The following is a 21,510-nucleotide window of genomic DNA, read 5'->3' as shown; positions in this document are numbered from 1 at the left end:
CCCTGCATCCCACAGCGCAGGCAGACGCGAGGCGCGGCTTCTTCCCGCCTTTATTGTAAAACATCCGTTGGCCCTGAAGGGATCGAGACCCTCCTCCAACCTGGTCCCGCCGGGTCCCGCCAGAAATTCAAACCCAGAACGCGGCCGGCGTAGCCGGAGCTCCCCGTGGGCGGTGCACGGGGGCGGGGCTTCTGGCCAGGGGGCGGGGCCGTGGAGGCGGAGTCCTATTGGGCAAGGTCCGAGGGGGCGGAGTCACAGGGTTGTGTTGCTCCGGGGAGGGGTTGGCGCCAGCTCGCGGTGACGTCACCGAAACAGGGCCACGTGCGTCGGAGGCGTGTCCCTGCCGCGTTCCCTGGGGGCGTGGCCACGCCGTGATTGACCTGGTGCGAGGTAGGACTGCCCCTGGGGGCGGAGTCCTGGTGCCAGGTGCGGCGGTCGCCACCGGGAGCCCTGCGGGGCGCTCAGTTGTCCTCCATGGTTTTGCGGATCCAGGCTTCGTAGTGGCACACGCTGGTGTAGACGGCGGGGCGCCGGGGTCTGGAGCAGGGCTCGGCGCCCCCAGACACCACCCCCGCCAGGGTCCCGTTGCAAACCAGGGGTCCTCCGGAGTCACCCTGTGCGCGGAGACAACGGTCAGGCCAAGTCCCCTCCCCAGCAAGGCTCCGCCCCTCACCTAGGAGGCCGGGCTCGGGTCTCCATTTCTCAGACCCCCCGGGGGTAGAAGCTCAGAGACCGCCCCCCACCCGGATCTCAGACCCCTCCTGCCTCGGGACTGAGCCCAGACTCCCATCCCCCTCCCCATATGGACCCAGGAAGTTTGGGGTCCCAACTCGCCCCTCCCCCAAAACCCAAAGCCCTGCGTCAGATGGCCTCCCCTTCCCCAAGAGGCCCTCACCTGGCAGGAGCCGCGACCCCCCTCCCACAGGCCCGCACAGATCATGCTGTCCGAGATGTGGCCTGGGTAAGCCCAGTGGCAGAGTCTGGTCTCCAAGATGCTGATGTTGGCGCACTGCAGGACCACGGGGTACCGCACTGTTGGGAGAGAGATCCACAGAGGTCAGCCGCCCTCCCGCTCTCCATACCAGCCCTGCTTCCTGAGCCAGCCCCGCGAAGAAGCCGAATGGTAGGACTCCGAGACAGGAGACGGTGACAAAGGCGCAGAAGAGAGACAGACAGGGAGGAGGAGAGGCCGGGACGCCAGAGGGAAAGAGAAGCAGAAAGAACCCAAGAGGCGAGCAGCCAGATAAGACAGAGATGTCACCCCCGCAGAGACCAAGGACGGACACTGAGGGGACCTGGGGGTGGGGTGGGGGAGCGGCACTGACTGACAGGTGGTGGCTGGCAGAGACAGGGCTGCAGAGATACTACTGGAGGAGGGTGCAAGGATACAGTGCACCCAGCAGGGATGGACATGGATACAGGCAGACGGCTGCACGCCTGTGTCACGCACAGGTGCACACTTGGGGGTCCAGGATGCGGTGGGTGACCAGACCGGAGCAAGGGGACCCTGCTGGGAGGCAGCAGCCGGTGGGGTGAATGGGCAGCAGGGGGCAGTCCCATCACTGCTCCATGTTGGGTATTTGGGGAATGGGAGTCCATGATTGCTCAATTATTTTGATTTTTTTGGAGGGGAGTGTAAATTTAGAAACCTGGCTTTTATGTAAAACCTCCCAGATTTTAGATTTCGGCAGCAAAAATTTGGACTTTTGTTTTCAAGACTCTCCAAATGCCGATAGTGATGCAGGAAGCCGAAGCCTGCTGTTGGCTTCCCTCCCAGAGATAAAGGCTCTGTTTTGACTCCTTAAGTGAGTGCATTTTCCCATGTAGATGCCTCCAAAATCACACGATGTCTTCCAGGAACTGGTGTCCAGCTATCAACAGCATCCCCCCCCCATTTTTTTTTTTTTTTTGTTTTTTGACAGGCAGAGTGGACAGTGAGAGAGAGAGACAGAGAGAAAGGTCTTCCTTTGCCGTTGATTTCACCCTCCAATGGCCGCCACGGCCGGCGCGCTGCGGCCGGCGCACCGTGCTGATCCGATGGCAGGAGCCAGGAGCCAGGTGCTTTTCCTGGTCTCCCATGGGGTGCAGGGCCCAAGCACCTGGGCCATCCTCCACTGCACTCCCTGGCCACAGCAGAGGGCTGGCCTGGAAGAGGGGCAACCGGGACAGAATCTGGCGCCCCGACCGGGACTAGAACCCGGTGTGCCGGCGCCGCTAGGCGGAGGATTAGCCTAGTGAGCCGCGGCGCCGGCCCCCCCCCCCATTTTTAATGATCCATAAGATAATGGCGGCTTATCTTACACTTGGTAGCATCTTCGAAATGGAGTCACAGGAGAGATAGAGAATGAGTAGGGCAGCAGAGACAGAGGGGCAGGCGTAGGGGGGTCTGAGGGACAGGGCTATACCCTTGGGGCTGGACACAGCCCCCCAGCCGGAGATGAGACACTGAGTGCCGGGGGAGACGCAGGTCTGGCTGAGGCCGAGGGGCTGCACGGCAGACCCCAGGCGAGCCCGCCTGGGCAGACGGATCAGCATGATGTCATCATTGTGGTCGTTGGCGCTGAGGTCGGCGTTGAAGCCCGGGTGGGGGAAGAAGTCGGTGACCCGGAACAGCTGCTCCGGGCCCTCCCACCGCCAGAGGTGGTGCTCCCCAAGCCGGACCCACAGGTACCTGCTGGGACAGGCCTCCGGGGTCAAGCTGGGGCGAGGGAGGGTCTTTCTGCTGACCCTCTGCCAGCCACACCCCCGCGTCTGACACTGGGTGCTGTGTGACTTGAAGCAAGGTGCACACCCTCTCTGGGTCTCTGCTCCCCGTTCTGAATACCTTAGGATCCTTATATGGAAAGCAGGACCCCCCCACCCCCAGCTGTGGGCTGAGCGGGTCGCCTCCCTCCCTGCCCCACCTGGAGCCATGCTGGTGATCTGGGTCCCCTGGAACCTGTGGGCACCTGGGCCCTGCCCCCTGCCCCCACAGGTCTGGTGGCTTCTGTGGGAGTGGCACAGTGTGTGCGTGTGTGGAGGGGGAGAGGGATGGGAAACTCCCCACACTGGGGTTCATCTGTGGCCTCAGCACCTTTCTCCCCCAAGGGCTTACCTTAAGCTCTCTCGCTGCAGCCCTGGCCTGCTTCTTCCGCTCCAGGTCCATGTCCTGGGCTGTTGGGGGCCCCTATGTCCACCCCCCAGCCCCGGGCCACTGGCCTTAGACACCAGGCTGATGACTGACGCCCAGAGCTTGGGGAGCTTAAGGTTTCATTTCCACCTCGACCCCTCTCTCTCACCCTGGCGTCCCAACTCTAGGTCTGGGCTGTAGCCCTGCCCCCCACCCCGTCTTTGTCTCTGGATTTCTCCATCCCTGAACTCTGCTCCTCTTCGGCTTTGTGGCTAAATCTCCCTATTGTTCTTCCAGCCTGAGGTGCAGACCCAAGTTACAAGAGGTCCCATGGTGGAACGATGCATGATGGGAAATTCCCACACGGCCTCCTGGGTCAGCATCCCGTGTGCTTTGCTCCTGGAGCTAAAAATGCCCTCTTCCGCTCAGCGACCTAGGAGACTCCTGCATCAGGGAGACCCCAGGGTTCTATCCGAATGCCTAGAAGGCAGGATTCTGGGCTCACCGGATCCTAACACCCGATTATCCGTGATTCTGGGAGACCCAACTTATAGGAGTTGATGAATCCCAAGATTCCAATGTTCTGTACTTCTCTGTATCAAAAATTGTCTGGGATTTCTAAATTACCTGTATGAGATCTATCTATCTGTATGAGCACTAAAATGTAAGATCTCTGTTATTATATCTCTCCCCGTTATTATGGGGATAATAAGGCTGGAATCTCATCAGTCTATAGCTCTGAGCCTTTTAGACTGTCAGCCTATAGGATTCAAATAATTTTTGGACTCAGTTTACTATTTGAGATACACAGGTACACTAGTTGGGATACTGTGACCCGAAGGTTATGGGCCGTCCTCTCTGTATTCGATGAGCCTGGAATATCAGAATGTGCTCTTCTGGGGCTGAGGTGGGCAGGACAGCTACGGAGCACGTGTGGCCAGCCCACACAGTGAGATGCCATAGTGCACCTGCTGGATGTGGAAGGCTCAGGACCAATCAGAGAGGAGGTGTCATTCACAACTACCTCAAAATGATGGCGATGGCACGTCAGGTCAATTTGTATTTGTTTCTCTCTCCCCCCCTTTTTTTTCCACTAGAAAACTTGAAGCTACACCTGGGGCTGGTGTTAGATTTCCACGGGGCGGAGCCGATGCCTGCCAAGATTCTAGAAGCCGCCGGGGTGGAGCATGGGATTTCACGGAGCCGGGATTTTAGAATCTCACGGTTCCGGATCAGTTTTGAGTCTTAGACTCGTAGATTTTAGAGCCAGATGCTTTGTCATTGCAAGGTGTCAGAATTCCTGCCTGCCTCTGCCCCTCACCGAGGAGCCCCCTCCCCAAATCCCCAGCCCCCACGCCCAACCCCGGCCCCCGGGGCACTCACGGCTTGCGGCAGTGGGCAGCTGTGAGCAGCCAGCGGTCGTGGATGAGGGTGGCCCCGCAGAAGAGGTGGGTGCGGTAAAAGAGGCCCACCTGCCAGGGCTGCGAGTTGGGGCGACACTCCTCGGCCCCTATAGTGCGGGTGTCTGCCCAGCCGTGCCCTGGGGTCAGGTGAAGGCAGAGTGGTCAGTTCCAAGCAGGCTGGGAGGGCCGGGGGCATGGGGCGGGGGCGGGAGCAGGGGCTCACCTGCCAGGAGAGAGAGCAGAGCCCAGATGTATCCCAGCCTCATGACCTCTGGGCACCCGGGTCCGTGGGCCCGCGCTGGGTGCCCCGGCTTCTTTATGGTAAGCCATGCCTGCTCCTTCCTCCTCCCCGGGACCGCCCCTGCCATTACTCAAGCCTAGACAATGTCCCCCGGGGGCGGTGACAGGGGCCTGGGGAGGTGGGAGCAGGGGGACCCCCCAGCGGGGAGGAGTCCCCGTGGGGGTGAGCTGGCTGGCTGGGCTAGAGCTTGTCTACACCGCTGGCGTGGTGCTGGGGTGTAGATAGGCTGTGGGGGCCTCCCCTGGGGCTTTCAGAGTGGGGTGTCCCCATTCAGGGTCAGGAGGACCTGAATCCAGGGTCTCATGGCCTGGGGTGGGAGGAGAAGAGGAGGAGGGGGAGGGGAAGGGACCAGCAGAAGCCCAGACAGGCACACAGAGCCTGCACACATCTGCCCTGGGGCTTGGGGCCCCTCCCACCCCCTCCCCACCAGGACAGAGGCTTCTCCCAGAACTCTGGCCCCCTGGGGATTATGGGGATTAACCTGCTCTTGTCACCACCCGCCCCTTCCTGCAGCCCCACCGCCCCAGGGATGCAGGTGCCCGACTCCTTCTTAATGCCAAATCCTGGGGAGGCTCCGGTTCTTCCCCCTCTTCTCCCCCCACCCCCACCCCGAGCAGCATCTCTCGCCCCAGCTCTCATCCTCTCTGGGTGGGCAGCGCCTGGAAGGCTGGGCCCCAGCCCTGACTCATCTCTGTGCCGCCGGCATCACCCAGTTCTGACCGGAGATGCTAATGGAATGAGTGAACGTCTTTCTCCATATCATTCTCTGCCTGGTGGACTCTTACTCATCCTTCAAGACCCAACCTGAATGCCCCCCCTTCCAGGAAGCCTGCTCTGATTTCTCCAGGTGGTGTCCCTCTTTGACCCCACCGCCCAGCACTCACAGCCCCTTCCACGTTCGGCTGCTGTGTCTCAAGCTGGATGCCCACCCTGCTTCACGGCGGTGTCGTGGCCCGGAGCACGGACCATGGACCCGGTCTCTTCCCTGTCCAGACCCCAGGGCTGGCAATGGTTAGGTGTACCTTGGGCTACACAGCGAAATCCACCAGGATTGCAGGGGGCATGAATGTGAAGACTGGGCATCTGCCCACCTCCTGCACAGCCCCTGTGCCACCTGCTAACACGCCTGGGAAGGCAGCAGAGGACGGCCCAGGTGCTTGGGTCCCTGCACCCATGTGGGAGACCCGGATGGAGTTCCAAGCTCCTGGCTTCAGCCTGGCTCAGCCCTGGCTTTTGTGGGCATTGGGGGAACAAACTAGTGACTGGGAGATCTCTCCCCCCATCTCTCTAACTCTGCCTTTCAAAGAAATAAATCTGAAAAATGCAGAGCAATTTAATAGCTACCTTTATTGGCTATTTTTTTTTCTGGTGTTAGGTAAGCGGTTCATGTGTATTATCGGCTGGAGTTCACCAGGGATGCATTTTCTCCTCTACCTGATGAGCCCCTACTTGGCTAACACGTCGCCCGGGACGCCCGGCGGGGCACCGTCTGATCAGCGGGTGTTCCCTGTCCACTCCCCGTGCGTGAGTGGCTTCCGCCTGCCAGGCGCTGTAGCAGGTGCCCGGAAGCCGCAGTGGACAAGCTGAGCCCCGGCTCTCTCGGGGTTTTGTGGGCGGGGAGGGGGCACAGGCGCCTGAGACAACTTCAGCTATGACCAGGGCTGCAGAAGCAGTGGCCTGGGGCCAGCGATTGTGGGCTGCGATGCGGGCAGCCCACGTGAGCACCGGTTTGAGTCCCAGCCGCTCCGCCTCCAATCTAGCTCCCTGCCAGTGCACCCAGGAAAGCAGTGGGAGATGGGCTGAGTGCTTGGGCCCCTGCACCCACGTGGGGGACTCAAATGGCGCCCCAGGCCCCTGGCTTTGTCCTGTCCCAGCCCTGGCCATTGCAGCCATTTGGGGAGTGAACCAGCAGATGGAAGACCTCTCTCTCCCTCTCTCCCTGCTTATCAATAAATGAATCTTTTTTTTTTTTTAAGAAATAAACAGAGTAATGGGTCTGGTGACCACAAATGGATTTGCTTAGCAGTTGCAATCCAGGAAGGCTTCCTGGAGGAAGTGACTTTGGAGTGGAGGCCCGAATGACAAGCATGTACGACTTGCCTCTCTCCCTGACCTGAGTGGCAGCTCCTCGAGGGTAGGGCTCAGTTTGAATCATCTTTGCTTCTGAGCCTGCCTGACAAACCCAGATGATGCGCCTGATTGACATTTCCTGGGTGTGTGAACGGGGGCGGGACGGGGCGTGGTCTGCCGAAGAGGCCGTGGGCCAGACGACGTGCTCAGATCACGGACTCCAACCTTGTGTGGGCTCTGCGGTGACGGGCGTCTTGCCACAATCACCAGTGTGTCCCCGTCACCCATCGGGGAGCCAGGTGCATAACGCGTGGGTTTGAAAGGGGAGACAAAACCGATGCCCACGCTCAGGTTAGGCTACAGCGCCGGGGGCCAGGTGGAGCTGAGGCCCCAGACGCCTGTCAGCTCTGCGTGGGTGCTGTGTGGGAGCCCCCACCGCCACCGCGTCACCCCAGGACAGAACCAGTGCAGAGACAGCTCCTCCGTTTGCAGGACGGAAGCTTCCCCTGTAGGTTCCATGAGACATCTGGACAGCACCGTGGCATCGCCGTGGGGGTGGGGGTGGGGGGGTGGGCTCCCACCTCCACGCAGCCGGAGGTCCCCGGAGTCCCAGAGGCCCCACGACTCCAAGCCGGTCCAGCTCGCACCAGGACAGCAGGACCTGGTGTTGGATGGGTCTAGAAGTGGGACCTTGGCCAAGAAGGAAGTGGCCACAGGAACTTCCTGGGAGCTGGGAGGAGGGTGGGCGGGGAGCCCAGTTTTCCCATCAGCCCTGAGACGTGGAGGCGGAGGGGTGTGTGCGTGTGCTCTGCCCCTGCTGTGTGACAACAGGTGACAGCAGGTGCCGTCGCCAGCCCGCTGGGTCACGGCTCACCTGGTAACTCCCATACAGACACACGCGCGCACACACACACACACACACACACATGTTAGGCACCGTCGGGTGTGAGAGGTAGGTGTTTCATTGCCCCATCTTGGAGGCGAGAGCGCTGAGGTTGGAGAAGGCTTGTTGGGGGTCACACTGCAGGCAGCGCAGGCAGCGGCACAAAGAGGCAGGCTGGGCCCTCGCTTCCCCGCCCCGGGTTTGGGACAGACAGGGAAGGGGAGGGCAGGGGCGTCCACCGGGGCAGCAGGGTTGGGGCAGGGCTCTCCGGGTCAGCCGGAGAGGATGGTTTTCCGGATCCAGGGCAGGTACTTGCAGATCTGGGTGTAGACAGCTGGGTGCTGGGCAGAGCCGCAGGGGTACACGCCCCAGGACAGGACACCCTGCAGGGTCTCACCGCACACCAGGGGGCCGCCCGAGTCGCTCTGGCGGAGGGGGGGGAGAGGGAGGAGAGAGCCAGTGAGCGGCCCCACCCCCGACGTGGGAGCGGCCACTTCAGGGCAGGGATGGGTTTGGGGGCCGGAGTGAGGAGGAGGCTGGCACCGGGTGGGGGAGGGGGCGGGGATGGGGAGGAGCTTAGGAGGGGCTGGGCGAGGGGACTGGGGTTGAAGGTGAGGACGAGGAGGGGTCAGGCCTGGGGAGGGGCGGGGCCCACCTGGCAGGGGTCCTGGCCCTGGTCCATTCCCGCACACACCATGTTGCTGGTGACCACGCCCGGGTAGAAGATCTCACATTCTTGGGGGCTCAGGAGCGTGACCCTGGAGCAGCTGAGACTCCTGTTGTATTTCACTGATGAGAGAACGGGCAGGTGACACACGGTCTAGCCCGGGCGCACCCCGCAGACCCAGCCCCCTCCCGCCCGAGGGCCCCCGCCCCCTGCTCTTGCCTCTGCGGGAGGCCGTGGTGCCCCAGCCGGCGACCTGGCACTGGTCCCCGGGCTCGGCGCAGCGGTAGGGCAGCCGCAGGGTCTGCACGCCGGGCCCCAGCACGGCCGCCCGCGCCAGCTTCAGCAGCATGAGGTCGTGCTCATCCGTCCGCCTGGGCAGGATGGGGCCTGAGCCCCCGCGGTATTTGGGGTGCACGACGGCGCGCGTGGTCCGCCGCAGCTGCTCGCCCTGCAGGAGCAGCAGGTGGTCGTCCCCGATTCGGGCCCACAATGGCCTGCAGGGGGCGGAGGAGAGCAAAGCCTCATGGGGGGGGAGCTGGGGAGGAAAGTGCAGTCCGCGGGGGAGGGGCCTGAGGGAGGAGGGGCTGGGGCTGGACCCCTGGGTCTGAGGGAGGAGGCGCTGGGGGCCTGGACCCCGGGTGTGAGAGAAGAGGGGCTGGGCCTGGACCCCTGGGTCTGAGGGAGGAGGGGCTGGGGCTGGACCCCTGGGTCTGAGGGAGGAGGGGCTGGGGCTGGACCCCCGGGTGTGAGAGAAGAGGGGCTGGGGGCCTGGACCCCTGGGTCTGAGGGAGGAGGGGCTGGGCCTGGACCCCTGGGTCTGAGGGAGAAGGCGCTGGGGGCCTGGACCCCGGCTGTGAGAGAAGAGGGGCTGGGCCTGGACCCCTGGGTCTGAGGGAGGAGGGGCTGGGGCTGGACCCCCCGGGTGTGAGAGAAGAGGGGCTGGGGCTGGACCCCTAGGTCTGAGGGAGGAGGGGGCTGGGGCTGGACCCCTGGGTGTGAGAGAAGAGGGGCTGGGGCTGGACCCCTGGGTCTGAGGGAGGAGGGGCTGGGGCTGGACCCCCGGGTCTGAGGGAAAAGGCGTGTGTGAGAACCCGGGTGTGAGAGAAGAGGGGCTGGGGGCCTGGACCCCGGGTGTGAGAGAAGAGGGGCTGGGGCTGGACCCCTGGGTCTGAGGGAGGAGGGGCTGGGGGCCTGGACCCCTGGGTCTGAGGGAGGAGGGGCTGGGGGCCTGGACCCCTGGGTCTGAGAGAGGAGGTGCTGGGGCTGGACCCCTGGTCTGAGGGAGGAGGGGCTGGGCCTGGACCCCTAGGTCTGAGGGAGGAGGGGCTGGGGCTGGACCCCTGGGTCTGAGAGAGGAGGCGCTGGGGCTGGACCCCTGGACTCAGGGAAGAGAAATGGGGTGTTTTTCTCCTGGATTCTCAGGGAGTGGGGCTGGGGTCCCGACTCCTGGGTAGGCCTGCCCCTTCCTTTCTCTACAAGGACAGCTAGTCCTTCCTTCCCCAGTGGGGACTCGCGAGGTGAACCTTTTAGTTGCCAATTCCGGAAACCCAAGGAGAAACCCCTGGCCCCCAGAGAAGGGCCGCAGCGCCGCCTGGCGGCCGCGGCGCAATACCTACTCCCCCCCACCCCCCCACCCCGCGCGCACAGAGGAAGCCCTCCCCAGGCCGATCCCACCTCCAGGCCGGGGCTGCCCATTGCCTTGGCCCCGCCCGCCCCTCCAGGCCGCTCCCCCGGCTGCCCCTACGTCTTGTCGCCGCAGTGCGCGGCCGTGAGCACCCAGCTGTGGTCCACCAGGACGCCGGCGCAGTGGAACGCGAGCCCGTGGAAGAGGGACACCTGCCAGGGCTGCGAGCGGCGCGGGCAGCGGGCGCCCGAGGCCGCGCGGTCCGAGCCCGTGTCGTTCCCCGGGAGCAGCGCCTGCGCGGCTGGGGAGAGAGGGGGCCGCGGGTCAGAGCAGGCCCGGCCTGGGCGAGGCTGGGCGCGGGCCGGGACTGACTGCGGGGGTCGCGGCCAGAGCGCGAGGGAGGGCGGGTCCCGGGGGTCGCGTGTGTTTGCCGAATGGGAGGAAAAGCAGGGGCGTGAAAGTGCAAGGCGCGGGGCCGCGGCGGAGGCAGGGGCCGGAGCAGGGCGGGTGCGCAGGGGCGAGGGCCGGACGCCGCGCCCGCCCGGGGGACCCGAGTCCCGCCGCAGCCGGGCGGGGCCGTGAGGGCGCGGAGCTGGAGCGCGCGGGGCGGGGATAGAACGCGGCGGAGTGACAGGGGGCGGGGATAGAACGCGGCGGAGTGACAGGGGGCGGGGATAGAACTCAGCGGAGTGACAGGGGGCGGGGATAGAACGCGGCGGAGTGACAGGGGGGCGGGGATAGAACGCAGCGGCGTGGCAAGGGGGGCGGGAATAGAACGCGGCGGAGTGACGGGGCGGGGATAGAACGGAGGGGTGCGAATAAGGGGTGGGAATAAGACAACGTGATAGGGCCAGAGGCAAGACGGAGAAAAAGGGGTACAGCTAAGAGGGGGCGCGTGCAGCTCCGGGCGCGGTAGGGCGAGGGGAGCAGGGTCCCAGGCGGTACAGAGAGGCAGGGGTCTGCGTGGGGCGGGGCGCTCTGGGGCCCAGCTTCCGTGCGGGTACGCCCCTGCTCCCGGACGCTGCTCGCACGCTGCAGGCCCAAGGCGGGGTGTGGGGGTGGGAGCGGGGAGCGGGGAGCGGGGTTGGTGACGCCACTCGCTGCCCCTCTCTCCGGTCCCGGTGCCTCCCGCCGGCCCGGCTCCAGCCTCACCCCAAAATTGCGCCATCAGTAGCGGCAGCAGCAGCTTTCCCAAGGCCCGGGCGCTGGAGGCGGCGGAGAGGTGCAGGTGCCGGGATCTCATGGCTGGGACCTGTGCTGGGGGCCGGTGGTGGGTTAAATCAGAGACCCTCCCCCCCACCGCCAACCATGCCGGTCTGCCCAGCCCGGGACCCGAGAGCCCGCTGGGACCGGTTTAACTTGCAGTCAACAACCGCAAGGGCGGGCGCTTCGTGCTGGAGGCCGCGATGGGTGCGATTACCCTAATGAGGTCCCTGGAGGCTTCCTCCCGTGCGCCCCACGTCGAGAGCAGCGGCCCCCAGGCCCAGCCCCGCCGGCTGCCGGCGCGGCTTTCACCTTCTTCTGCAGGTGCCCTGGGGGTCGGCCCGAGGCTCGGGGAGCCAAGCCTCTTTTAGCACCTCACCCCCACCCCCGGGGGGCTGCTCGCAGGTGAGGAGCCCGAGGCCCAAGGCACGGGGGTCCCCACCCGTCCTCTCGCGACCCGCTCCAGCCAGGGTGGGGGGCAACCCGCCTCACCTGAGTCGCGGATGGGAAGGAAGGAGGGGACCCCGAAGTGCCTCTGCCCTGCCTCTCGGGCCGCCAGAGTCCTCTGCCCGGGGACCCCTGGCCAGACTTCCTTTTTAACCCCCAAGTTCCCGGAAGCTCCCCCACCCTGCCCCCGAGGGCTCCCCTCCCTCCTTTTCCCTCTCTCTAATTAAACCGAGGGTGGGGCTGGCGCTCGACCTGGGCCCCAGATTCCTGCCCTGGGAGGGGCCCTGGAATACAGACTTCTTTCTCCGAGTGCCTCAGACACCCGGTTGGGGAACCTTCGCAGGTGTGTGTGTGGGAGAGGGCACGGTGGCCCCAGGGAGCCCAGCGGTGGGCGGTTGTGACAGCGTTGGAGACAGGAAATACGCACGCAGGGAAGTACATTCCTAGGATGCCGTGGGAAGAGTGAACAACTGGGAGGGAGGGGGGAGAGGAGTTAGGGAAGGGGCTTAGAGACGCGGGAGACTGGGACAAACCGAGCCTTAAAGGGCTGGAGAGGGGGAGAGGCGGAGTTATGGGGGCAGCGTGAGCTCAGTGGCTTGGCTGCCCCACCGCCGGCCGCAGGAGCGATGGGCGCCCCGTGTGTCCCAGGGACTGGCCCATACGCGTGTGCTGTGTGTGTCTGGGGGGAGGCTGTGGCTTCATGTCTCGCCCAGCCCCCTCCAGCTGTGTGCTTGTCTCCAGGTGAGACACAGGCCCTGGGAGGCTAGGGCTGCCAAGGGGCCGCGGCGTCACCTCCGTGGCCAACTCCCGAGTTCCCGGTGAGGTCACCCAGCCAAGTCTGCCTGACCACCGGAGGCCACCTCTCTGCAAGGCGCGCAGAAGACAGAAGAGACCCCGAATTCCGGGCTGCCCGTGGAGCGACTTCCACTGTGAGAACTGAGCCAGTGGCACAGGCTGTCCCTTGATGCTTTCTGGAAGCATCCGTGGGTGGTGTCGGGCACAGCAGCCGCCAGCCCTGTGTGGCTACCAAGCCCTTGACACATGGCAATTGTAGTTAATGTAATTTGAATTTAAACGGCCACTTCAGCCTTCATCAAGGCAGTGCCAAGAGGTCACGTGGGCGCTTGGTGCGGTGATGAAGCCGCCACTTGGGACGTCCTCATCCTATCCTGGCTCAAGGTGGCTGCTCTGCTTCTGCTCCAGTTTCCTGCTAGTGTGCACCTGGCGGGCTCAGACACTTGGGTCCCTGCTACTCACAAGGGAGATCCAGACTGAGTTACGGGCTCCTGGCTCCTGTCTGCTCCTTCCTCAGCTGTTTTGGGTATTTGTGGGGGGAGTGAACCGGCAGGTGGAAGGAGATCTCTCTCCATCTGTCTCTCTGCCTTTCAAGTAAAATGAAAATGAATAAATGGGAGCGTTTAAAAATATTTCTAAAAAAGAAGTCACACGGCTTCAGATCTGTGCTCTCCCACCTACTGCCTATGTGCCCATTTCTGTGAGCCTCAGTTTTCTCAGCTGTTAAATGGGTGTAATGACGGCGCTTCATGAGGATCAGCTCAGCCGATACAGTTAAAATCCCTTGGACCAGGCACGCAGTAAGCACCCGGTGGGCTTGTCTGTTGAGCAGGTCTTTATTGACATCGTGGCAGATGCAAGAACCAGCCTCCAACAGTCACAGGGGAGTCCAGGCCAGGGTTTGAGCTCATTTCCCGCTGATTCCGGGAACTGAACGATGACGAAGCGGCTTCTAAGTCAAGGACGGCTCTAGGGGTCCCGGCTTAGCACTTCTCGTGGGGAGAATGAACGCAGGTCAGACGCTCAAGCCGAGGCCCTAATTGTTCTCCATGGTCTCCTGGATCCAGTCCACGTATCTGCAGACTTTTGTGTAGACGCCTGGCTTTCTGGTGACGGCACAGGGGTCCTGGCCCCAGGAGATAATGCCTTGAAGAGACCCGTTGCATACCAGGGGGCCCCCTGAGTCGCCCTGGGCAGGAGGAGAGGGAGAACCATTCAGAGACCAGCGGAGAGGGGAGCAGAGGCTCAGACCAGCTCGGCGACGAGGTTGGGGTTGCGGTGGGACCTGGGTGGGGACGGGGCTCAGGGGGAGGGGCCCAGGCCCCGCCCTCTGACCTGGCAGGAGTCCTTGCCGCCTTCCTCTACGCTGGCACACAGCATGGTGTCGGTGATGTTGCCTGGGTAGGCGCTCTCGCATTCACTGTGCTCGATGATGGAGATGTTGGCGCATCGCAAGGTGTGGGGCAGGCGCACTGCGGAGGCGCAGGAGGCAGAGTGGGCAGGGGGCCCCCCACCACAGCCCCTGCCTTGGGGGACCCCCTTCCCGCCCCGGCCCTGCCTGCAGCCCACCTATTCCACTGCTCATCTGCAGAGCTACTGAAATAAAACCTTGGTGCCCGCTGCTCTGTAGCTATGATCTCCCACCCAGCAGGGTAAGAGGGTGGGGCTCTGCTCACATTATAGGGGGAGGGAACCAGGGGCAGGAAGGGCTGGCCACTTGCCCAAGTTCCCACGGCTCCATTGATGGGTCTGATTCTGAGACCCACACTCTGGTCTCCACCCTCCCAGGCCCCCCGACTTCTCGCTCTGCCTGTCAGCGAACCCCACTTCTGACACCCCGGGGACCTCCCCCGGCCCCACCCCGAAGCCCACCCTGGAAGACTCCTCTGGCCTCCCTGGCCTCCCACGGCCGTGACCGCCCCTCCCCCGCCTCGGCCCCCACTGCAGCCCCTACACTGGGGGCTGGACGTGGTGCCCCAGCCAGAAATGAGGCAGCGGGTGCCAGCTGTGACGCAGTGTCTGGAGAGGGTGAGGGGCCGCACGGCGCGGGTGACAAAGGCCGGGCTGGCCATCTTCACCAGCATGATGTCGTCGCGGTGGTCCTTGTTGGGGAGGCTGTTGTTGAAGCCGGGGTGCGGGAAGGACTCCGTGGCCGTCCGGGTCTGCTCACAGCCATCCGGGCGCTGCAGGTTGTGCTCGCCCAGGTGCACCAGGTAGCGGCTGAGGTGGGAGAGGCGGCGGTCAGTGGGGGAAAGAGAGGGGGAGACGCGGGCGGGGGCGGGGAGGGAGAGAGCTCCCCTCCAGCCTCACTGCGGCTCCCACTGAAGCCTCTTCCAACCCCATCCCGGTTCCAATGGCAGCTGTCTCTCTCTCTGCTGGCCCAACCCACCCCTACCCTGTCCCTGCACAATTCTCCCTGTCCCAAGACCCTCTCGATCCAGCTGCCCAGCCCCGCCCAGCCCCACCCCCCCCATTCCTGTCCCCAGACCCTCTCCACCCAGCTCTCAGCCCCGCCCCCACTTCCTGTCCCCAGACCTGCTCCATCCAGCTCTCAGCCCTGCCCCCGCCCAGCCCCACCCCCCCCAATTCCTGTCCTCAGACCCTCTCGTCCAGCTGCCCAGCCCCGCCCCGCCCCCGCACCCACGGCTTGTGGCAGTGGGCGGCGGTCAGGAGCCATCTGGGGGCGATGAGGGTTGCCCCACAGAGCAGCCGCGTCTTCTGGAACAGGGCCGCCTGCCAGGGCTGGGAATGCGGGGGGCACTCGTAGCCCTTGATGATCCGGGTCTCTGCCACTGCGTGCCCTGCAGGGGTGGGGGCAAAAGAGGGGGCTCAGCCCTGACACGGGGGGCGGGTAGGGGGCTGGGCGGGGCCCTGGCTTGGTGGCCACAGCCAAGCGCTCTCTGTGGGTGGGCAGACGCTGCCCAGGGCTCCTCCAGCACCCCCTGCCCTTGCTAGCTCCCCCTCACCGCCTCTCCCCTAGGACCCCCCCCCCCCCCCGCGCCAGGAGGGCGGGCCAGCCCCCACTGTACCTGTCACCAGAGCCAGGGTGATGAGTGGCAGAATCATGGCCTGGGGGGGGGGGGAAGGGCAGGCTGCAGGTTCCCCTGGGAACAGGAGGGAGGCAGGGGCCAAGTCACTTCTCCGATCTCCTCCCACCCCTGGGGAGACCAGCTTTGTGGACCTCCCCCTGGTTCTCCAAGACCCCAACCCCAGACTCTTAAATTTTCAGCATTGAGAGGAGACGGTGGCCTTGGCCGGGGCCTCATCACAGATAGAAGCTTCCAGAACGCTGGGGAGGGACTTTGTGGGGGCAAGCCCTGGGGCTCCTGGGCACGTTTTTAGGGAACCTCTTCCCCCTGGCCCACCTGAGCCCTGGCGTGGCTCTGGCAGGTGGGCCGGCCCCCTGTGCTGGGTTCCTGGTCCCACCAGCAGGGTGGGACGTGGTCTTGGAGGTCTGCCTGAGGCTGGGTTGTTGGTGGTGGGGCACAGCCTGGATCAGCTCTTTCCACCACACCCCCAACCTTGCCAAACCCCTGTCTCTTTGAAGAACAGCTGGGCGTGGCTAAGCAAAGGCAGGACCAGTGCCCTCAGCCGGCCCGGCTGGCAGGGGTGGGGGCGGAACCTGGACTCCGTGACCGAAGCTGGGGTCAACAGTGGTCAGGGCTGGGGGCGGCGGGAGGTGGGAGCAGCAGAGAACCCCCCACCCCAGCAGAGGACAGAGCCGAGGCGGGACTGGCACCCTAGGGACCACAGATGCCTGGAAGGGGCAGGGGTCTCTCTGTCCCTCCCGGACTCACAGGCTCTGGGCTGGTGGCGGCTGCAGCCAGGCTGGGTCGCAGAGCCAAGCAGGCAGGCAGGGGGTGGCCCTGGGCGGGCGCAGGCTGACTGGCCTCCAAGCCCTGCCTTCTTGCCCTGGGGTCGGGGTACGTGGGGCGGGGGGCCCTGGGCAGCCAGGCCTGGGCCTCCTCTGTCGCCTCTCTCTCTACGCCTCTGGTGGTCAGTGGGCAGCCCGCCCTCTGGGTCTGTGTGGTGGTCCCGGTTCTCCTTCTGGGTCCAGTCCCCCCATCCCCCTCTGTTCTCCGTCTCTCTGCAAGCCCCCTGCCCCAGCCCCTGGCATGTTTGTGTCTCCCTGACTCTCTGGATCCCGGCCCCTCCATCTCTGTCTCTCCTCCTGGCCCTGCCCCGCCCTCCCTTCAGCCCCCAGCCCAGGTGGCCCCAGCCCCTCCCTTCCCGGGAGTGGGGCTGGGAGGGGGCCGGGACCCCACGGAGGGAGAAGAGGCAGGGCCCAGGCGAAGGGGGGAGAGGCAGGTCGGGGCCTGCGGGAGCCCAGGCCCGGGAGAGGGAACTGAACCCTCAGCTTGCGGCCCGGGGGCCCAGACCCCTCGTGGCCTCGATTCCCTGCCGTCCCCCGCCTCCTGCCCTCGGCCCGCCGCCCCCTCCCCGCATCCCGGGACAGGTCTGAGAGCAGCCGCAGCACTTACTCGGCGCTGTGTGGCCCCGGCCTCTGAGCCGCCGCAGGTCCCGCCCGTGCAAGCCCGTCTCTCCCCTGGCGGATGCGGATGTGGAGCGAGGCGGGCTGGGCCGAGGCTCTGACGGCGCGGCAGCCGGCCCTGGCCTCAAACCCGGGCTCTGCCTCTTCCTCGCAGGATGACGTGGGACGAGGGACTCCGCCCCAGGAGGCTCAGTTTCTTTCTGTGCAGCCCTGCCCCGGGGTGGGGGGCGGGGGGCGGCAGGTGTGGGAGCAGCCGCGCCCGCCCCGCCGTTCGGGCTCCCTCTGCCTCCACTTCCCCTTCCCTCCCTCGCTGGGAGACTGAACCCCGGGGGTGGAGACACGACCACAGGAAAATGAGGCTGGGCCCTCTTTGTTTTTAAAGACTTATTTATTTGAGAGGCAGTGAGAGACAGAGAGGGCTTCCATCCGCTGGTTCACTCCCCAGATGGCTGCAACAGCCAGGGCTGGGCCAGGCCGAAGCCAGGAGCCAGGAGCTTCTTCCAGGTCTCCCACAAGGGTGCAGGGGCCCAAGAACTTGGGCCATCTTCTACTGCTTTCCCAGGCCACAGCAGGGAGCAGATGTGGAGCAGCCGGGACTCGAACCGGCGCCCATGGCATCCTTATTCCAGATGGCTGCACATTCTGCCGGCCCCGGGCATGGATCTCGGAGGGGCCAGCTGGGCTTGGCGTTCCAGGATGAAGACCCCCAGTTCAACAAGAGTGGGGGGGCCGGGGTGGGCTCTGGGCGTCTCCCCCCCGAAGCCGAGGGGGTCTCAGTTGCTCCTCATGACCGTCCGGATCCAGTCCACGTATCTGCAGACCTTCGTGTACACACCCGGGACGCCTCTCTGCCCACAAGGCCCCACGGAGCCCCAGGACACCAGACCCTGGAGGACGCCCCCGCACACCAGAGGGCCCCCCGAGTCACCCTGGAAGACACAAGAGGGCGCTGGTGGAGCGGGAAATCGCCTTCCCGTCTCCTCCCCTCACCTGGGCCTGCAGGACGGTGCCCCACAGCCTGGCCATCGGCCTCCAAAGTAGCACAGCAGGGCGCCAGGCGACATCAGCCATGGCGGCCCCACAGGTCCCTGTCCCTAGACACACATCCCAGAGCAGGTGGGTGGGACTCCGGCAGGGTAGGAAGTTCTCTGACAACTACTGGGGCTCTGGCCAATGAGTGAAGAGAGTACCATCTTCAATGACCAATCCTAGGCAAGAAAGGTGGGACTTCATGGAACCTACAGGGTTCTCCCAAGGGCAATGGCTAGGGCTCTGGCCAATGAGTGAAGAATACTGTCTACAATGACCAATCCCAAGGGAGGAGGGTGGGACTTCTTAAGGCACATGGGATCTCTCAGGGAAAGTGGATAGGGCTCTGACCAATGAGTGAAGAGATTACTATTTGCAATGGCCAATCCCGGGGTTGGGGGGGCGGGACTTCACGAAGGTAGAGGGTTCTTGGGGACAATGGTGAGGTCCCTGCAGGACAGGGCAGAGCGGCCTCTTTGGCGACCCGAGAGGGCTAGGACAGGGCATCAGAGGATCTGAGCTCCCATCCTGGCCAGCTCCTGTTGTCCTCGCAGTCCCTGACCCCGGTCTGTGCCTCTCGCCCCAGCCTGCCCACCGCCATGCCCACTGTCACCTGCCCACCGCCCTGCCCACCGTCCCCCGCCCACCGCCCTGCCCGCCGTCCCCTGCCCACCGCTGTGCCCACTGTCCCTGCCCACCGCCCTGCCTGCCATCCCCCGCCCACCGCCATGCCCACCGTCCCCCGCCCACCGCCCTGACCGCCGTCCCCTGCCCACCGCCTACCCGCCGTCCCCGCCCGCTGCCTGCCCGCCGTCCCTGCCCGCCGCCTGCCCACCGTCCCTGCCCGCTCACCTGGCAGGCGTCCTTCCCTGCGACGCCGCCGGCGCACACCATGTTGTCCGTGATCCTCCCCGGGAACACGGCCTGGCAGGCGGCGTCCGACACGGTGGAGAGGTTGAGGCACTGGAGCCGGTCCGGGAATGGGCCTGGAGGGGAGACAGGCGCTGCAGAAGCCCCCGAAGCCGCCCTCTTCCAGGCCACCTCCCGCCTCCCGGGGCCCCTCCGTCCAAGCTGGCACCCCACCCTTTCACACCCCCCACCTCCACTGCAATCCTAAAACCTCAGGGTTTCACCTTTCTATGACCCCTTGACCTTTGACCTCTGACTTCCAGTGTCCTCACTCGACATCCTCCTTGTCTCTCCAACCTCAGATACAACGAATACGCACCTGACCTCCTTCAATCGGATACCGTGACCTTTGACCTTCGACCCTGTGACTCCAGCTGGCCCTGGGTCTTCTCTGTCTGCTGACCTCATGTCCCCGTCACTGGCCCCACCCCCAAGCTGTCTTTGGACCCCATTTTCCACCCATTTTTTGAAGAAACCTGCTATGCCTCTTGCTCCGGTCTGATGACCCCAACCTAATCTTGACCTCTGCCCGCACCCATGACCTCTGACCTCTGACCCCAGCCCCTGGTCCCCTTACTCCACGGCTGGTTGGTGGTGCCCCAGCCCGAGATGTGGCAGTCCGTGCCGGCGGTCACACAGGCGCTGGGCAGGGGCAGGGGCTGGACGCTGCGGGTCTGACGGACAGGCGTGCCCAGCCGTAGGAGCCGGAGGTCGTGCTCGTGGTTCTGCGGGGCTCCCCGGTACCCCGGGTGGGTCACAGAGAAGCCGCTGCGCCGGATCTGCTCCGTCCAGTCCAGCCGGCTGAGGCTGTGTTCCCCCAGGCGCACCCAGTACCTGCTGGGGTCGCGGGAGCGGCTGGCTCAGGGCAGGGCCCCTGGAGCACCCTCCCTCCCAGTCTGTCTTCCTGCACCTGCCACCTCTGATCCTCCCGCCCAGAGCAGGGGTTGCCAGTGCCGCTGACCACACAGTGCGTGGATAATGAGTGTCCCTCCCTGTCCCCACGTTCCTCTAAATCCCTTCCCCCCCCCCCAAAAAAAAATCCCAGCGGCTCAGATCTGGGAAGTCGGACCCCTCGTGGGCACAGGGGGCCAGTGAGGCTCAGAGAGACAATTTGTGAGGTCACACAGATTGCCTGGCCTGGGGCTGTGGAGGAGAGGGGACAGGGGGGAATGGGAGGGGGGAGAGGACACCCCCAGCCCTCCGCCCCCTGTGGCCTCAGAGCCTCCCCCGAGCCGGGGCTTACCTGCCACGGCAGTGCGCAGCCGTGAGGACCCACCTCCGGTCGATGAGGACGCCCCCACAGCGCAGGTGTGTGCCCTCAAACAGCCCCACCTGCCATGGCTGTGAGTGCGGAACACACTCCACGCCGTTCACGATCTTCTCCGTGTCTGCTTGGCTGAGACGCGGGGCCAGGGCTGTGGGCCAGAGACAGAGCTTGTGGGGTTGCAGAGGGGAAGCGGGGGGAGGGGAGAGAGCAAGAAGTGGCGGGGGGAGGTGGGAGAGGAAGAGGGGATGCAACAGCCCACGAAACACAGACGGAGATTCCTAGCGGTCAGACCAAGACACGGGGTGGGCGGAGAGACAGAGGGGGCATGGAGGAAGCCCCTCCCCTCTCAGCTGGGGGCAGAGGGCCAGAGCTGATGGGGGAGGGAGGGACGGGGCCCCAGCCCTGCCCTGTCCCTGCCCCAGACCACTCACCAAGCACACACAGGAGTAGGACGCTGGCACGCATGGTGTGGGCCCCCTCGGAGGTCTGGGGAAAGACGGGGCCTCAGCACTGCCCTTCGTGGCCGCCTGGCCTCTCTAGTTCCTCTCAAGGCCCCGGCCGCCAGCAGGTGGGGGGCCCTGGCCCAGCGTCCTCTCTGCCCAGGCCCTGTGTGCCACCCCCTTGTTTGCCGTCCGTCCACCCCCGCCTCACCTGGGCTCCTCGTCCACTGCCCGATCCTCTAGGTGTTACCGGTTCAGCCTGTCTCCGTGCCAGCTGCGAGGCCACCTACCTGCCTGCCCTTTCATCCGCCGGCCACCCTGCCACTCAGCTCTCCCACTGTCCACCTGCGTCCCCAGCACCTGTCATACCGCCCCGCCTGTCTGTCCCCTGCCTTCTGCCTGCCTGCCCCAGGCCCAGGGGCTGGCACGGCTTTTAACTCTCCGTGCACCAGCCCATCCAGGTTCCGGGTGGAGGGTAGGGGACGAGGAAGACAGGGCGGGGCTGGCTCTAATCCCCTAGGACTTGGCTCAGCTAATGAGACTTAATTGAGTACCCGCAGCTCAATGGGGGGTGGGGGAGGAAGACCCAGGCACACCCCCGTCCCCTCCTCTCCTTCCCCGGGACTGGTGGGTGACTCAAGGGGCACTGGGGACCTGGGTTCTAATCCTGACTCCAGTGACAAAGGCTCTGGGAGGGTGGGGCTGCCGCAGACACCTGGGGTTTGGGAGGGGCAGGAGAGGCTGTTGACAGCTGGGACAGTGGACATGAGGGGCGGGGATAGCAAGGGGGGAGGGAGCCCCCGGCCCCTGCAGAAAGAAGAGGAGTGGAAGCAACAGGTGGTGAGAGGAGACTGGGTTCCGAGGAGATCGG

At 64.9% G+C, this 21,510-nt stretch overlaps 4 protein-coding genes across 8 annotated transcripts; all 4 read right to left on the bottom strand.

The window, feature by feature from the left end:
* Positions 1 to 33: 33 nt before the first annotated feature.
* On the bottom strand, positions 34 to 4,822 carry KLK9 (kallikrein related peptidase 9). The gene is made up of 5 exons (XM_070063146.2): positions 4,736 to 4,822; positions 4,493 to 4,649; positions 2,406 to 2,671; positions 896 to 1,032; positions 34 to 614 (listed from the first exon to the last, which is right to left on the bottom strand). The coding sequence occupies exons 1-5, from the start codon at positions 4,776 to 4,778 to the stop codon at positions 462 to 464; spliced, it is 756 nt and encodes a 251-aa protein (XP_069919247.1). The 5' UTR covers positions 4,779 to 4,822; the 3' UTR covers positions 34 to 461.
* A 1,965-nt stretch (positions 4,823 to 6,787) lies between these two features.
* KLK10 (kallikrein related peptidase 10) lies at positions 6,788 to 11,831 on the bottom strand. 2 transcript variants are annotated; one of them, XM_089319583.1, is made up of 6 exons: positions 11,753 to 11,831; positions 11,210 to 11,314; positions 10,178 to 10,358; positions 8,653 to 8,927; positions 8,422 to 8,555; positions 6,788 to 8,191 (listed from the first exon to the last, which is right to left on the bottom strand). In XM_089319583.1, the coding sequence occupies exons 2-6, from the start codon at positions 11,298 to 11,300 to the stop codon at positions 8,039 to 8,041; spliced, it is 834 nt and encodes a 277-aa protein (XP_089175709.1). In that variant the 5' UTR covers positions 11,301 to 11,314; positions 11,753 to 11,831; the 3' UTR covers positions 6,788 to 8,038. The 2 variants fall into 2 exon arrangements, with proteins under 2 accessions (XP_089175709.1, XP_051686997.3); XM_051831037.3 differs by having other exon boundaries at positions 7,824 to 8,191; positions 11,210 to 11,309.
* Positions 11,832 to 13,319: 1,488 nt separating this feature from the next.
* Positions 13,320 to 17,111, bottom strand: KLK11 (kallikrein related peptidase 11). Of its 3 annotated transcripts, none has more exons than XM_051831040.3 (6): positions 16,984 to 17,111; positions 15,532 to 15,606; positions 15,147 to 15,303; positions 14,457 to 14,722; positions 13,838 to 13,974; positions 13,320 to 13,691 (listed from the first exon to the last, which is right to left on the bottom strand). In XM_051831040.3, the coding sequence occupies exons 2-6, from the start codon at positions 15,566 to 15,568 to the stop codon at positions 13,539 to 13,541; spliced, it is 750 nt and encodes a 249-aa protein (XP_051687000.1). In that variant the 5' UTR covers positions 15,569 to 15,606; positions 16,984 to 17,111; the 3' UTR covers positions 13,320 to 13,538. The 3 variants fall into 3 exon arrangements, with proteins under 3 accessions (XP_051687000.1, XP_051687001.1, XP_089175712.1); XM_051831041.3 differs by having other exon boundaries at positions 15,532 to 15,571; positions 16,984 to 17,095; XM_089319586.1 differs by having other exon boundaries at positions 13,556 to 13,691; positions 14,581 to 14,722.
* A 261-nt stretch (positions 17,112 to 17,372) lies between these two features.
* KLK12 (kallikrein related peptidase 12) lies at positions 17,373 to 21,046 on the bottom strand. Of its 2 annotated transcripts, none has more exons than XM_051831039.3 (6): positions 20,851 to 21,046; positions 20,631 to 20,685; positions 20,176 to 20,347; positions 19,510 to 19,769; positions 18,876 to 19,009; positions 17,373 to 17,923 (listed from the first exon to the last, which is right to left on the bottom strand). In XM_051831039.3, exons 2-6 carry the CDS (start codon positions 20,662 to 20,664, stop codon positions 17,768 to 17,770), a joined length of 756 nt encoding a protein of 251 aa, XP_051686999.3. In that variant the 5' UTR covers positions 20,665 to 20,685; positions 20,851 to 21,046; the 3' UTR covers positions 17,373 to 17,767. The 2 variants fall into 2 exon arrangements, with proteins under 2 accessions (XP_051686999.3, XP_089175711.1); XM_089319585.1 differs by having other exon boundaries at positions 17,623 to 17,923; positions 19,510 to 19,766; positions 20,851 to 20,992.
* Positions 21,047 to 21,510: the final 464 nt, after the last annotated feature.

This window comes from Oryctolagus cuniculus, chromosome 18, assembly GCF_051225735.1.
Source record: "Oryctolagus cuniculus isolate XC-2025 breed Fujian yellow rabbit chromosome 18, ASM5122573v1, whole genome shotgun sequence".
Classification (NCBI taxonomy): domain Eukaryota; kingdom Metazoa; phylum Chordata; class Mammalia; order Lagomorpha; family Leporidae; genus Oryctolagus; species Oryctolagus cuniculus.
This window is presented reverse-complemented; position numbering and strand designations above follow the sequence as displayed.